At 48.1% G+C, this 14,210-nt stretch overlaps 1 protein-coding gene across 1 annotated transcript in view; it reads right to left on the bottom strand.

The window, feature by feature from the left end:
• The window catches only part of SLC28A1 (solute carrier family 28 member 1), a 69,414-nt gene extending 56,948 nt beyond the window's left edge, over window positions 1-12,466 (bottom strand). The window contains exons 1-6 of the mRNA XM_037987771.2: window positions 11,477-12,466; window positions 10,718-10,839; window positions 8,672-8,785; window positions 7,603-7,714; window positions 6,598-6,686; window positions 5,079-5,170 (exon numbers count right to left, since the gene is read on the bottom strand). Of these exons, the coding sequence (XP_037843699.2) occupies window positions 5,079-5,170; window positions 6,598-6,686; window positions 7,603-7,698 (277 nt within the window). The 5' untranslated portion in view covers window positions 7,699-7,714; window positions 8,672-8,785; window positions 10,718-10,839; window positions 11,477-12,466. The remainder of the gene's footprint in view (window positions 1-5,078; window positions 5,171-6,597; window positions 6,687-7,602; window positions 7,715-8,671; window positions 8,786-10,717; window positions 10,840-11,476) is intronic.
• Between the last annotated feature and the right edge of the window lie 1,744 nt (window positions 12,467-14,210).

The raw sequence follows: 14,210 nt of genomic DNA, 5'->3' as shown, positions 1-14,210 counted from the left end.
ACAAAAAAAGGCAGGGGTTGCAATCCTAGTCTCTGATAAAATAGACTTTAAACCAACAAAGATCAAAAGAGACAAAGAAGGCCATTACATAATGGTAAAGGGATCAATTCAACAAGAAGAGCTAACTACCCTAAATATATATGCACCCAATACAGGAGCACCCAGATTCATAAAGCAAGTCCTTAGAGGCCTACAAAGAGACAGACTCCCACACAATAATAATAGGAGACCTTAACACCCCATTGTCAACATTAGACAGATCAATGAGACAGAAAGTTAACAATGAGATCCAGGAATTGAACTCAGCTCTGAACCAAGTGGACCTAATAGACATCTACAGAACTCTCCACCCCAAATCAACAGAATATATATTCTTCTCAGCACCACATCACACTCATTCCAAAATTGACCACATAGTTGGAAGTAAAGCACTCCTCAGCAAATGTAAAAGAACAGAAATTATAACAAACTGTCTCTCAGACCACAGTGCAATCAAACTAGAACTCAGGATTCAGAAACTCACTCAAAACCGCCCAACTACATGGAAACTGAACAACTTGCTCCTGAATGACTACTGGATACATAACAAAATGAAGGCAGAAATAAAGATGTTCTTTGAAACCAATGAGAACAAAGACACAACATACCAGGATCTCTGGGACACATTTAAAGCAGTGTGTAGAGGGAAATTTATAGCACTAAATGCCCACAAGAGAAAGCAGGAAAGATCTAAAATGGACACCCTAATATCACAATGAAAAGAACTAGAGAAGCAAGATCAAACATATTCAAAAGCTAGCAGAAGGCAAGAAATAACTAAGATCAGAGCAGAACTGAAGGAGATAGAGACACAAAAAAACCCTTCAAAAAATTAATGAATCCAGGAGCTGGTTTTTTAATTGATAGACTGCTAGCAAGCTTAATAAAGAAGAAAAGAGAGAAGAATCAAACAGACACAATAAAAAATGATAAAGGGGATATCACCACCGATCCCACAGAACTACAAACTACCACCAGAGAATATGATAAACACCTCTACACAAATAAACTAGAAAATCTAGAAGAAATGGATAAATTCCTGGACACATACACTCTCCCAAGACTAAACCAGGAAGAAGTTGAATCCCTGAATAGACCAATAACAGGCTCTGAAATTGAGGCAATAGTTAATAGCCTACCAACCAAAAAAAGTCCCGGACCAGACAGATTCACAACCGAATTCTACCAGAGGTACAAAGCGGAGCTGGTACCATTCCTTCTGAAACTATTCCAACCAGTAGAAAAAGAGGGAATCCTCCCTAATTCATTTTATGAGGCCAACATCATCCTGATACCAAAGCCTGGCAGAGACACAACAAAAAAAAGAGAATTTTAGACCAATATCCCCGATGAACATCGATGCAAAAATCCTCAATAAAATAGTGGCAAACCGAATCCAGCAGCACATCAAAAAGCTTATCCACCACGATCAAATTGGCTTCATCCCTGGGATGCAAGGCTGGTTCAACATATGCAAATCAACAAACATAATCCATCATATAAACAGAACCAAAGACAAAAACCACATGATTATCTCAATAGATGCAGAAAAGGCCTTTGACAAAATTCAACAGCCCTTCATGCTAAAAACCTCTCAATGAACTAGGTATTGATGGGACGTATCTCAAAATAATAAGAGCTATTTATGACAAACCCACAGCCAATATGATACCGAATGGGCAAAAACTGGAAGCATTCCCTTTGAAAACTGGCACAAGACAGGGATGCCCTCTCTCACCACTCCTATTCAACACAGTGTTGGAAGTTCTGGCCAGGGCAATCAGGCAGGAGAAAGAAATAAAGGGTATTCAATTAGGAAAAGAGGAAGTCAGATTGTTCCTGTTTGCAGATGACATGATTGTATATTTAGAAAACCCCATTGTCTCAGCCTAAAATCTCCTTAAGCTGATAAGCAACTTCAGCAAAGTCTCAGGATACAAAATCAATGTGCAAAAATCACGAGCATTCCTATACACCAATAACAGACAAACAGAGAGCCAAATCATGAGTGAATTCCCATTCACAATTGCTTCAAAGAGAATAAAATACCTAGGAATCCAACTTATAAGGGATGTGAAGGACCTCTTCAAGGAGAACTACAAACCACTGCTCAACGAAATAAAAGAGGACACACACAAATGGAAGAACATTCCACGCTCACGGATAGGAAGAATCAATATTGTGAAAATGGCCATACTACCCAAGGTAATTTATAGATTCAATGCCATCCCCATCAAGCTACCATGACTTTCTTCACAGAACTGGAAAAAAAACTACTCTAAAGTTTATATGGAACAAAAAAAGAGCCTGCATTGCCAAGACAATCCTAAGCCAAAAGAACAAAGCTGGAGGCATCATGCTACCTGACTTCAAACTATACTATGAGGCTGCAGTAACCAAAACAGCATGGTACTGGTACCAAAAGAGAGATACAGACCAATGGAACAGAAAAGAGCGCTTGGAAATAATACCACACATCTACAACCATCTGTTCTTTGACAAATCTGGCAAAAATAAGAAATGGGGAAAGGATTCCCTATTTAATAAATGGTGCTGGGAAAACTGGCTAGCTATATGTAGAAAGCTGAAACTGGATCTTTCCCTTACACCTTATATGAAAATTAATTCAAGATGGATTAAATACTTAAATGTTAGACCCAAAACCCTAAAAACCCTAGAAGAAAGCCTAGGCAATACCATTTAGGCCATAGGCATGGGCAAGGACTTCATGTCTAAAACACCAAAAGCAATGGCAACAAAAGCCAAAATTGACAAATGGGATCTAATTAAACTAAAGAGCTTCTGCACAGCAAAAGTAACTACCATCAGAGTGAACAGACAACCTACAGAATGGGAGAAAATTTTTACAATCTACCCATCTGACAAAGGGCTAATATCCAGAATCTACAAAGAACTTTACAAATTTACAAGCAAAAATCAAACAACCCCATCAAAAAGTGGGCAAAGGATATGAACAGACACTTCTCAAAAGAAGACATTTATGCAGCCAGCAGACACATGAAAAAATGCTCATCATCACTGGCCATCAGAGAAATGCAAATCAAAACCACAATGTGATACCATCTCACACCAGTTAGAATGGCGATCATTAAAAAGTCAGGAAACAACAGGAGCTGGAGAGGATTTGGAGAAATAGGAACGCTTCTACACTGTTGGTGGGACTGTGAACTAGTTGAACCATTGTGGAAGACAGCGTGGCGATTCCTCAAGGATCTAGAACTAGAAATACCATTTGACCCAGCCATCCCATTACTGGGCATATACCCAAAGGATTACAAATCTTGCTGCTATAAAGACACATGCACACATATGTTTATTGTGGCACTATTTACAATAGCAAAGACTTGGAACCAACCCAAATGTCCATCAATGATAGACTGGATTAAGAAAATGTGGCACGTATACACTATGGAATACTATGCAGCCATAAAAAAGGATGAGTTCATGTCCTTTGTAGGGACATGGATGAAGATGAAAACCATCATTCTGAGCAAACTATTGCAAGGACAGAAAACCAAACACTGCATGTTCTCACTCATAGGTGGGAACTGAACAGTGAGAACACTTGGACACAGGGTGGGGAACATCACACACCAGGGTCTGTCATAGGGTGGGTGGTGGGGGAAGAATAGCATTAGGAAATATACCTAATGTAAATGACAAGTTAATGGGTGCAGCACACCAACATTGCACATGTATACATATGTAACAAACTTGCATGTTGTGCACGTGTACCCTAAAACTTAAGGTATAATAATTTAAAAAAAAATTGATCCCAAAAGCCATTTACACTTGCTGTCTGCACAGCCTCTTCTCCCATCTGCTCAAATTCAGTTTCTGCACCTACACCCTAAGTCATCAATGGCCTCCTTGTCCCAAAATCGGTGGACATGGCTCATTTTGTCCTGCAGGTCTTGCAGAGATGCTGCTGATCTTTCCCTCCTTGAAACCCTTGCTCCTTTGGCTGCCACCAACCCCTTCTGTGCGGCTGGTCTCCAGGCTTCTGTCCTTGACCCACTTCTCAATTCATTCTCCAAGTGTGCCTGGGGAGCCTCCTCTCTCTCTCAGATGGCCTGGCAGTGGTACCTCCAACAAACTGCCCGAATGATCCCCCTTCCTTCCAAGACTCCCTCCTGCACGCATGTTCTCTAGCTCTGTGGAAGCCACCATCATCCTCCCATTACCCAAGCAGGCCCCTGGGGCAGCCCTGATTCAGGGTTTTCTTCATCCTGTACATCCAGTCATTCCCAAGTGCAGCTAGTATTGCTTCCCTAGGACCTCTCCCATTGCCCCCGTCCACTTCCACAGCTTCATTCTCACACAGGCACTGCAGCCCTCACTGTCTCCTTCTCCCCATCTTTCCTGCCCTCCTTCCAGGGTCCCACAGTGTGAATTCCACCTTGATGCTTCCCTGTTCAAACCCTTCAGTGGCTCTCTCTGGCCTTGAGGGGAAAATCCAAGTCCCTGAGCACCCTCCCATCTCCCTACCCACTCCCCATCCCGGGCCCTTTCCTACCCCTCCAGCCCCATCCCCTGGCACTCCTTGCCTAGAACTTTACCCTCCAGACCTTAGAGTGCAGACATCGAGGTTTATCAAAACCCACACCCTGCCAGTTTTCACCTTTGCTCCTGTGACTTCTCTGTGTGGAGTGCCTTTGCCCTCCTTAGTGTCCTTCCCCTACACCTGGCTAACTCCTACTCAGCCTGTGAGACTCCAATGTCACCTCCTCCTGGAAGTCCTCCCTGACCATCCCCCATCCCTCCTTGGTGCTCCCAGATGACATGTTGCATTATGTGGAAATATTTCTTCCCCCTCCCTTACTGATGAGGGAGTGCCTTGGGAACAAGATCTGGCCTGGTTTAATGGATGCCTCAGTACCCAGCAAGGGAACTGGCCCTGAGTTGGTGCTCAACAACCATTTGTTGAATGACTGGGTAAGTGAATAATCCTGCCCTGAGACCTGGATAACTGAGGCAGGAGTCATCGTGTCCTGGGTAGTGCTGGGCCCCAGGCTCACCAGTGCAGAGCAGGCCTGTGCTGATCCATCGAAACAGCTGCATGTGCTCCCTGCAGAAACTTCTGGCTCTCAGGGCTGGCTGCAGGTTCCTCCTGGGAACAGAACCAGTAGGGTCCATGAGTGCATGAGCAGACCCCACCTGGGGGAGATCCTCAGCACCTCCACTCAGGTATGTCCCTGGTAAAGTGGCAACAGCGGCAAGCCAGGGCTTGCCTTGACATCCTCACAGGGTTGCAGGGCAACCCCAGCTCAGGGCGAACAGAGAAATGGCTCAGGCCTTCCTGCCTCTGTGGCAGCACCTACAGGCCCCCCTACCCCAGTGATAGTCCCTGCCTCCAGGGCTCGGGAGGAAGTTCACTGAAAAGGCAGAATCTCATCAATATACAGAAATGTGGCTGGGGGGCGCGGTGGCTCACACCAGTAATCCCAGCACTTTGGGAGGTCCAGGAGGGTGGATCGCTTGAGCCCAGGAGTTTGAGACTAGCCTGGGCAACCTGACAAACCCCGTCTCTACCAAAAATATAAAAATTAGCTGGGCAGGTGGCGTGCATCTGTAGTCCCAGCTACTCAAGAAGCTGAGGCAGGAGAATCGCTTGAGCCCAGGAGGGGCTGAACCAAGATCATGCCACTGCACTCCAGCCCAGGCAACAGAGTGAGACTTGCCTCAAAAAAAAAAAAAAAAAAAAGAGAGAGGAAGGAAGGAAGGAAGGAAGGAAGGAAAGAATGAAGGAAGGAAAAGCAAGCAAGAAAGAAAGACAAACACGGATGGCTGCCTCCCCTTCCCCGTCGTTCATCCACGTGCCCATGGGACACACATTGAGCCTACTCAATGCTAATTGGAATCCACCCACCAGCTGCCATTTTAAGGAGCCTCTCGCCCCCTCTCAGTCCCCACCTCCCACCTCCTGAGAGGGTTGGGGAGGCATTCTTCCCATACCCCCTGCCCAGGCAGAGAAATGGAATCCCTCCCCCACCACCACCCCCTACCCATCACGGTGTCCTTAGCTCCACATCTGGCCAGCAAGGACCCAGACTGCCCAGACATCAGGAGGCAGAGTTCTAGGCTCACCTCAGACACTTGCTGCCTATGCCACCCAGGTTGGTCCCTTCCCCTTTCTGGGCTTCCACCTCCCCATGTAAAATCAGGGGCCTTGCCCAGTTCAGGATTTTTAACCAGAGTCTTGGGACTCCCCAAGGTACCCCAGAGGCTGAATGGGGGGAGAAGGCAGAAGGGGAGGTTGAGAGGGAGGTCTAGCTGGTTCAGAGCAGGCCCCACGGTATATACTGGGGTTCCTGATGGGATTTCATTTGAGCTGCTCAAAAGCAGGTGGGGAGCCCATGATTTGGCTCACCCTTGAGTCTAACGTGCTTGTGCGTGTTGGCTAAAGCGCCTTTATTCCTTCCTTCAACAAAGGTTCACGTCCCCACAACTCCCATCCTCCAGGAGGCCCGGCTCCGCATCCTGTTCCCAAGCAGCCTCCACCCCAGGCCCACTCTTGTCTCTCCAGAGATCACCTACCATCTGGAGAAGGGCTTCGGCGCCGCCTCGCTCCAGTTGCTCCTGATCTCGGTGGCGCTCAAGTCGCTCCCAGGGAGCTGGCCTTCCTCCTACAGCCAGCAAGGGGCTGTCAGGGCAGCCTGCCCCTTACCCGCCCACAGGAACTTACAGTCAGGGGTCGGGGGCCATGGTGAGACTCTGGCTGAGGAGGGGACTGGGCTGGGGCACAGGGAGGAATTAGAAGGCTACTGAACTGAATTCTGCAAGGCAGGCACTGAGCACCTACTGTGTGCAGAGGGCTCTGCCAGACACATCCTGCCCTCAGCGAGCTCATGGTCTGCGCAGGGACAGACACCTGCCGCCCAGCTGTGACTGGAAGGGACTGAGAGGAGGCCTGTAAGGGAGGCCCCAGGCAGGGCTACCTCAACGCATGACCTCAGGGCACGAAGCACCCCCGAGTCTGTGGAGCTGTTTTGGGTGGGGGGTGGGCATTCTTGCAGATGACAGCATGAAAGGAGCCCCCCAAGAGACAAGGGCAGTGAACGGGAGGGGGCTTTGTCAGAGCAGGCTGGGAGGGTGCAGGGTGTCCTACTAGGCTCCAGGTTCTGGGTGGTGTGCCTCGACATGACCTGGCCACTTGAAAGCAAGGACAAGGCTCCTTGAAGGCTGAGATTTCCTTAGAGACCCCCTCCCCCGTCATCTGGTGTTTATTCTCATTCTGTAGGTAACAGCTCAAATGTCACTTCCTCATTGGGGCCTGCCCTGCCCTTTCAGACTAGGACTTTCAGACTATAGTGCACACAGTACGTGCTCAGTCAATGTATAATGACTGAAATAAAGGGGGCTGCCTTGTGTTGAGGAGGCCAACACACTGGGAGGTTCCTAACTGTGTGAGCAAGGAGGTGAGAAGGAGGCAGAAGAATGGGGTGTGAGGGAAGGTGGTGAGCAAAAGCCTCACCCCCTCGGCAGCCAGACTCAAGTCAAAGAGGCTGAGGGGTCAGGATGACTGATGGGGAAGGTACAGACCAGGCTTTCCAAGAAATCAGCCCCCATGTTCTCCAGACCCTTGGCCACAGCTGTGAGAGAGATGGACTGTCTTTGTCTTGAGGGGTCGTTCTCCATGTTCCAGACCTTCCAGCTGAAAGACAAATCAGCGAGGCCCAGCGCTGAGAGGCAGGCCAGGCAGGGCCCAGGTTAGGGGCCTGGGCAAGTGGGGGAGGGCAGAGTTGGGGGAGCAGATGCCTGGCACAGCCAGAGCCCTGCCTGGGGGCCACCTGTGCCATCCCAGAGCTCACCCCTCCTTGTGACTGGGACGGCAGCCTTGGCTTCCCAGCACATGGATGAGGTACCCCTTCCTTTTTCTAGAGACTGGGTCTCCCTATGTTGCCCAGGCTGGTCTCCAACTCCTGGGCTCAAGCAGTCCTCCCACCTTAGCCTCCCAAAGTGTTGGGATTACAGGTATGAACCACCACCCCAGCCTGCACCCACATCTGAACCTGTGAGAGGCAAGACCTTGTGAGCTCTGGGAGTTCCAGGCAGAAGCAGCAAATTCTGCCCACTTCATAGAGAAGGAAAGTGAGGAATTACATACAGCATGCGTATGTATCTGATACAGGCATTTTTCTGAAGAGAGGACCTAGCTTTCATCACTTCCTACAATGGGTTAAAACTATTACCATTAAGCGAGATCTTCATTGTATTCTACTTTTCCATCTCTGAAAGATGGAGGTGCAACATCCTTAAAGGCATCATTCCAGTCCCTGGATCCAACTATACCTGAAACCAATCCTACCCCTGGACTTTTCCATTGCAAAAATCAATATAGTTCATTTTTTGCTGAAGCTCAGTTCATAGACTTAAATTCCTCTGAAAATAAGAGTGCTAACTAACACCTCCTCTCTCCCTACTCTTGTTCCCACTCCTTTTTCTCCCCTTGGGGAATGCCCTACTCCATCCAAATGTAAGCCCAGTTAGGCTGACATACTCAGAGACTCGTGTATGTGCATGCACACACACAGGCAGAGCCTGGAAATGCCCCAGATCACACACAGACACACAGCGGCGCACACAGAGGCAGGGTCCTGTTTCTACTCACGTATTTGTGGTTAACAGGTTGCTCTCAGAGAGAGAGAAGAACACGTCTTTGTGGCGACAAGCTGGATCCAACCTGCTTTTGCTCTGGCTTGCCTTGTCACTTCAGCAGAAATTCCTGGGCAGAGTCCAGGGTCGGAGTAGGTTGGGCCTGCCACCCAGTTCTGCCCAGCGCCTCCCCAGAGGCCAGGGCCACAGCCAGGGTGGGAACCCCAACCCCGTCTCAGGGATACAGGAAGCAGGCCCACTTGCAACCTGGCTCCCTGCAGCTCCTGCCCACTGGCTGCTGCTTCTCCAGCAGAGATGCCCTCCTCTGCCCTCTCCCCAGTTCCCAAACTGACCTCTTCCAGGCCTACTAGGGTCACCTCTTCCAGGAAGCCACCTATGTGATTATTTCCCTCCCCCTCCTTGCCTCCCATGGCCTCCTTTCCCCAGCCAGGCTGTTAGCTTTTTGCATTTTATCTTTCATTTTGCATCTTGATCTATCTCCCTTTCTCACCTAATGGGGATTTATTATAACAGCAACCAATTTTCCTATGCTGGAAAATGAGGAAAGCAGTGTAGCTATCAGAAATAGTAAAAGTGTTTCAGGTCTGTCAAGAAAACAAAACCAAATCACACCATTTCCCCTTCATTTCATCTTTGTTAAATGAATGCCTAAGCCAACAGCGTGCAAAGTGAAGGACTGAACGCTTTAGTTTTTCAGTCCTCAAACTAAACATTAAACTCATCTGATGGGATTGACAATATCTCTTTAATAATTAATGGTATGCACTCAGGACAAAATCCTTTATGATGCATAAATACTTCCTAGTACTGGCACATCCTGGTTGTTTTGGAAGTTTGGAGAGGATGGTGGATGGATACCCCCTCTCTTTGAAAACATTTTTTCTTCATCTGTCATTTGAATTACCAAAGCATTACAAGTGCATCACTAAACATTGAAACACTGGAGAAATATACAGAATGAGGGTTTAAATCCCCAGACTCTGAGCCCCCAGGGATGACCACTGTTGAGTTTGTGGCATTTTTCTCCTTTTTTTTTTTTTTTTTTTGGAGATGGAATTTCACTCTTGTTGCCCAGGCTGGAGTGCAGTGGTACGACCTTGGCTCACCACAACCTCTACCTCCCAGATTCAAGCGATTCTCCTGCCTCAGCCTCCCAAGTAGCTGGGATTACAGGCATGCACCACCACGCCTGGTTAATTTTGTATTTTTAGTAAAGACAGGGTTTCTCCATGTTGGTCAGGCTGGTCTCGAACTCCCGACCTCAGGTGATCCACCCACCTCGGCCTCCCAAAGTGCCGGGATTACAGGCATGAGCCACTGCACCCAGCCTTTTCTCTCCACTTTTTTTTTTCCTAAATGTGTATTATTTTATGTTATTCATTTTCCAACAGGGGATCACACAGTAACAGTGTTCTCATAATTTCATTATTCTAGCAGTATTCCACACACTGTTGAGAGCCCATGTGTTACCTTGATTGAAAACTAGCCAAAAAGCAAGACTCTACCTTTAAAAAAAAGACGGCGGGGAGGGGTGGACGCGGTGCCTCACACCTGTACTCCCAGCACTTTGGGAGGCCAAGGCGGTCACATCACTTGAGGCCAGGCGTTTGAGACCAGCCTGGCCAACATGGTGAAACCCCCTCTCTACTAAAAATACAAAAATTAGCCAAGCATGGTGGCAGGTGTCTGTCGTCCCAGCTACTCGGGAGGCTGAGGCAGGAGAATTGCTTGAACCTGACAGGTGGAGGCTGCAGTGAGCAGAGATCACGCCACTGAGCTCCAGGCTGGGTGACAGAGTGAGACTCTACCTCAAAAAAAAAGAAAAGAAAAGAAAACTAAATGTTGTCTCTGAGCAGGACTCCTGTCTCTGTGGGTGGTCACCACAGGGATGGGCCCGGAGCTGTCCTTGAAGGGATCTTCACCAAGCCCCAGTGAAGGAAAAAAGGACACCACCTGCTTTTCTACTTTGCCCCATGCTACCCACTTCCCCTCCTTTCTCCAGTCCCGCCTTCCCTCCTCTCCTACTGTCGTTAACTCTCACCCTTGTTTCTGTCGGCATCCAGAGGGAAGCCAGGAGCACAACACGTCCAGCAGCGACCATGCTTGCTTCGAAACATTCCCGACATTGCAGCTTATAACCAACATCGTTGTTGGCCCTAATCTCTACAACAAGGATTTAATGGGCTATGTGTCTTGGGGTGGATCTTGAGCTTGGAGCCCAAAGGTCTCTACTCCTGACTGTCAAAGTTAACTTGCTGCCTCAACTGGCGGTGGGTACTAGAACCTATGAGGAGTCAATGTGCTCCTACTTGGGAAGTACCTGGCAGGGAGTCCAACAGCACCAGGCTGGCAGGTGTTATTGCTGTCCCGGGTGTCATCCGGGGCTGTTCTGACACACTGCTCCCCTCCTCCAGGCCAGGATACTCTGGGCTTCTCCCCTGCTCCTCCCCTCAAGGAGGCACGGCCAGCAAGGATCCCAGCCCCCAGTAAGGATCCCAGCCCCTTTTCAGGTGGAATTTGGTGAAAAATCACAGGCTGGGGAGTTGGGAGGCTGGATAGATTGGGGTGGAGACCCCAGGGAAAGACCAACAGCTAGAGGACCTCAGGTGTCCCGGCTTCGCCCATCCAGCTGTAGGACCTCAGCACATCCCTGGGCTTCTTGGTGGCCTGTTTCCTGAGGAAACAGTCTCTGAGGCCCGGCACACCCACTGGGGCCCGCTGAGTGAGACCCAGAGCTGAGCTAGGCCAGGGCAGAGTGGGGGAGAGGACCGCATAAATATGCATAGATAATTTCCCTCACCATCCAGCGGAGCTCAGAAGGGCTGACAGTAAAGGGGCTGCTCTGCCCCTCCAACTCTGTCCCATTCCTCAGAGGCAACCACCTAACTTTTCTGGTTTTAGTTCTTCTGCAGGCCACCTCCTGTTTTAGGGAATGATTAGTCAAAGAGTTGGAGAGAATTCCTTCTCGCCAGGCTCTGACATAATAGGTTATTTTATAAGTAGTGAGTGAAACATTCAAAAGCACAAGAACTATCAGAAGAGTTGCTCAGTAACCCCTTTATTTTCTTCTCATGATTCTGCCCACATTCATTTCTTAGCTCTTCACAGGCAAGGTCTCTTTCGTTGCGTTGATTTGTGTATCCAAGCACTGGGCAAATAAAGAGGCTCATCCCTCGTCAAGTTCCATGAACATGACCTCATCATTCTTCTCTCCTAAACCTGGGATGATTGGCAGAAAGGGCATCCATACAACTTTTTCTTCTGCATTTGGCATTGAAAAATGGACTTCCTGTAGTCTGTAGTAGAAATATTGGAAAGTAGCAATAATCCTAGCACTTTGGGAGGCCAAGGCGGGTAGATCGCTTGAGCCCAGGACTTCAAGACAAGCCTGGGCAACATAGGGAGACCCTGTCTCTACAAAAAAAATAGAAAAAATTAGACAGATGTGGTGGCATGCACCTGTAATCCCAGTCACTCGGGAGGCTGAGGTGGGAGGATCACTTAAGCCTGGGAAGTCAAGGCTGCAGTGAACCGTAATCACACCACTGCACTCCAGCCTGGGCGACAGGAGTGAGAACCTGTTTTAAAAAACAAAACAAAACAAAACAAAAAAACAAAAAACAAAAAAATGATGACATAGAGTTAAATACAAAGACTAAAGAAATACCTTGGGCTTTTATACTCTTTACTTGCAACTCTTCTAGTTTTCCTGTGGGAATGGACTAGTCTAAGTGTTAGAGCACACTGCTCTCCTGGCAACTACAGAGCCAGTTCAGCTGGTCCCAGGAGAAGAAAGCATTCCAGTACCCCAAAGGCTGGAACCCCCCAGTCTGCTTGGCATGATTATCCAATGGTCTCCGATATAGTTTACTCCTTGACCCACTCTACTCACTGAGGACATCTGGGCACACATGGTCATTATCCAATACAAAATGCAAGGCCAAGTCTGGGGCTCATCTACGGCAGCAGCAAGAGGCCTGGTAGAACTAGGATGCCTGGCCCCACCTGCAGGAGTGCTTAAGGCCACCAGGCAGGACAAATTTTACCCAAGCAGTTCAGAGATCACTGTTCCCAAATATTTAATATTTAATTGATTGCACTTATAAAGTGTATTTCCCTTGTTGTTGTTTTACCTTCTATTCCTCTTGCCTCTCCAGCTCATATTAGCATTTTATTTATTTAGTTGTTTATTTATTTATTTTTGAGACAGGGTCTCACTCTGTCTCCCTGGCTGGCGTGCAGTGGCACAAAATCAGCTCACTACAGTCTTGACCTCCCAGAAATCCTCCCACCTCAGCCTCCAGAGTAGCTGGGACTACAGATGTGCACCATACGCCAGCTAATTTTTTTCTGTTTTAAAAAAATTTCATCCCAGTTGTTCTAATATTTATTTATTTACTTATTTTGTAGAGACGGGGTCTTACCATGTTGCCCAGGTCTAGAACTCCTGGGCTCAAGTGATCCTCCTGCCCCAGTCTCCCAAAGTGCTGGGATTACAGGTGTGACCCACTGTGCCCAGCCTCATATCAGCTTTTCATATAGTGAGAAACTGAGATAGTTCCTTTTCAGTTTGATCCAGATCAAGATGTTCTGCAAACCAAGGGTCTTAATTCATGTTATGCTCTTGGGTTCAGGGGTGATGTTCCTGTCTATTACAGGTTTTATACTAAAAGCTATATCTTCCTTCTAACGTACACTTCCTCCAGCTATTGGCGGGGGCCGTGGAGACTATTAATTTGGATTTCCTTTGCCTTATTGATCAAGTCACAGTTGATAAGCTGATTCGCTATACAGGCAAAAATGATTCCGTGATTGTTCCATCTTCTCCCCCTGTCAGAGAAGTGGTCTGATATGGCCCTCACTGGGCCTAAGGGCGAAGCCAGATACTTTTACAGGAGTAATCATGGAGAGGACTTAAGGCCTCCTGGGAGGAGCCAGGAAAACAATTTACCAAAGGCCAGCAGGGTCCATACAGAAGTGCTGACAAGTAGGGCACCACACATTCAATACAATTGTTAGGTAGAACAAAAACGGACACCTGGTGTCCTGCTGTGGAGTCAAAGGAGTGGCTGCATCTTTCACTCTACTCTCACTGGTAATCTCACTGTTCTTCCTGGATGGGCCTGCCAATCAGACACCATGACTCACTTAGAAACACTCCTTTCCATTTCACTACGCCTATAGAAGCAAGAAAGGTTCCTGATTCCCAGGGCTGTGTTCTGTGACCGTGGAAACCTGACCCATCACAGAAGCTCAATACTGGCCAGCTCATGGGCTGGGAGCCTCAGCTGTAGCATTTCCTGTTGGTTCCCACCAGTCTCCTTCCCCAGGGCAGTGCTGGTCCCCACAGGGATGAGAGCTGGAAATGTAGTACTCGGGGGCTTGGGCAGAGAGCTTTGTTAGCCACCCCACCCTCAGGAAATGGAGAGGCACTGGAGCTCACAGGTTGGAGGGGGAGAGCAGTGTGTGAGGGCCCTGAGATGGATCCTGTAGTTCCAGGAGATGGTGACAACAATGGTACCAGCTGGCACACT

Source organism: Chlorocebus sabaeus, chromosome 29 (assembly GCF_047675955.1).
Source record: "Chlorocebus sabaeus isolate Y175 chromosome 29, mChlSab1.0.hap1, whole genome shotgun sequence".
In the NCBI taxonomy this organism is placed as follows: domain Eukaryota; kingdom Metazoa; phylum Chordata; class Mammalia; order Primates; family Cercopithecidae; genus Chlorocebus; species Chlorocebus sabaeus.
This window is presented reverse-complemented; position numbering and strand designations above follow the sequence as displayed.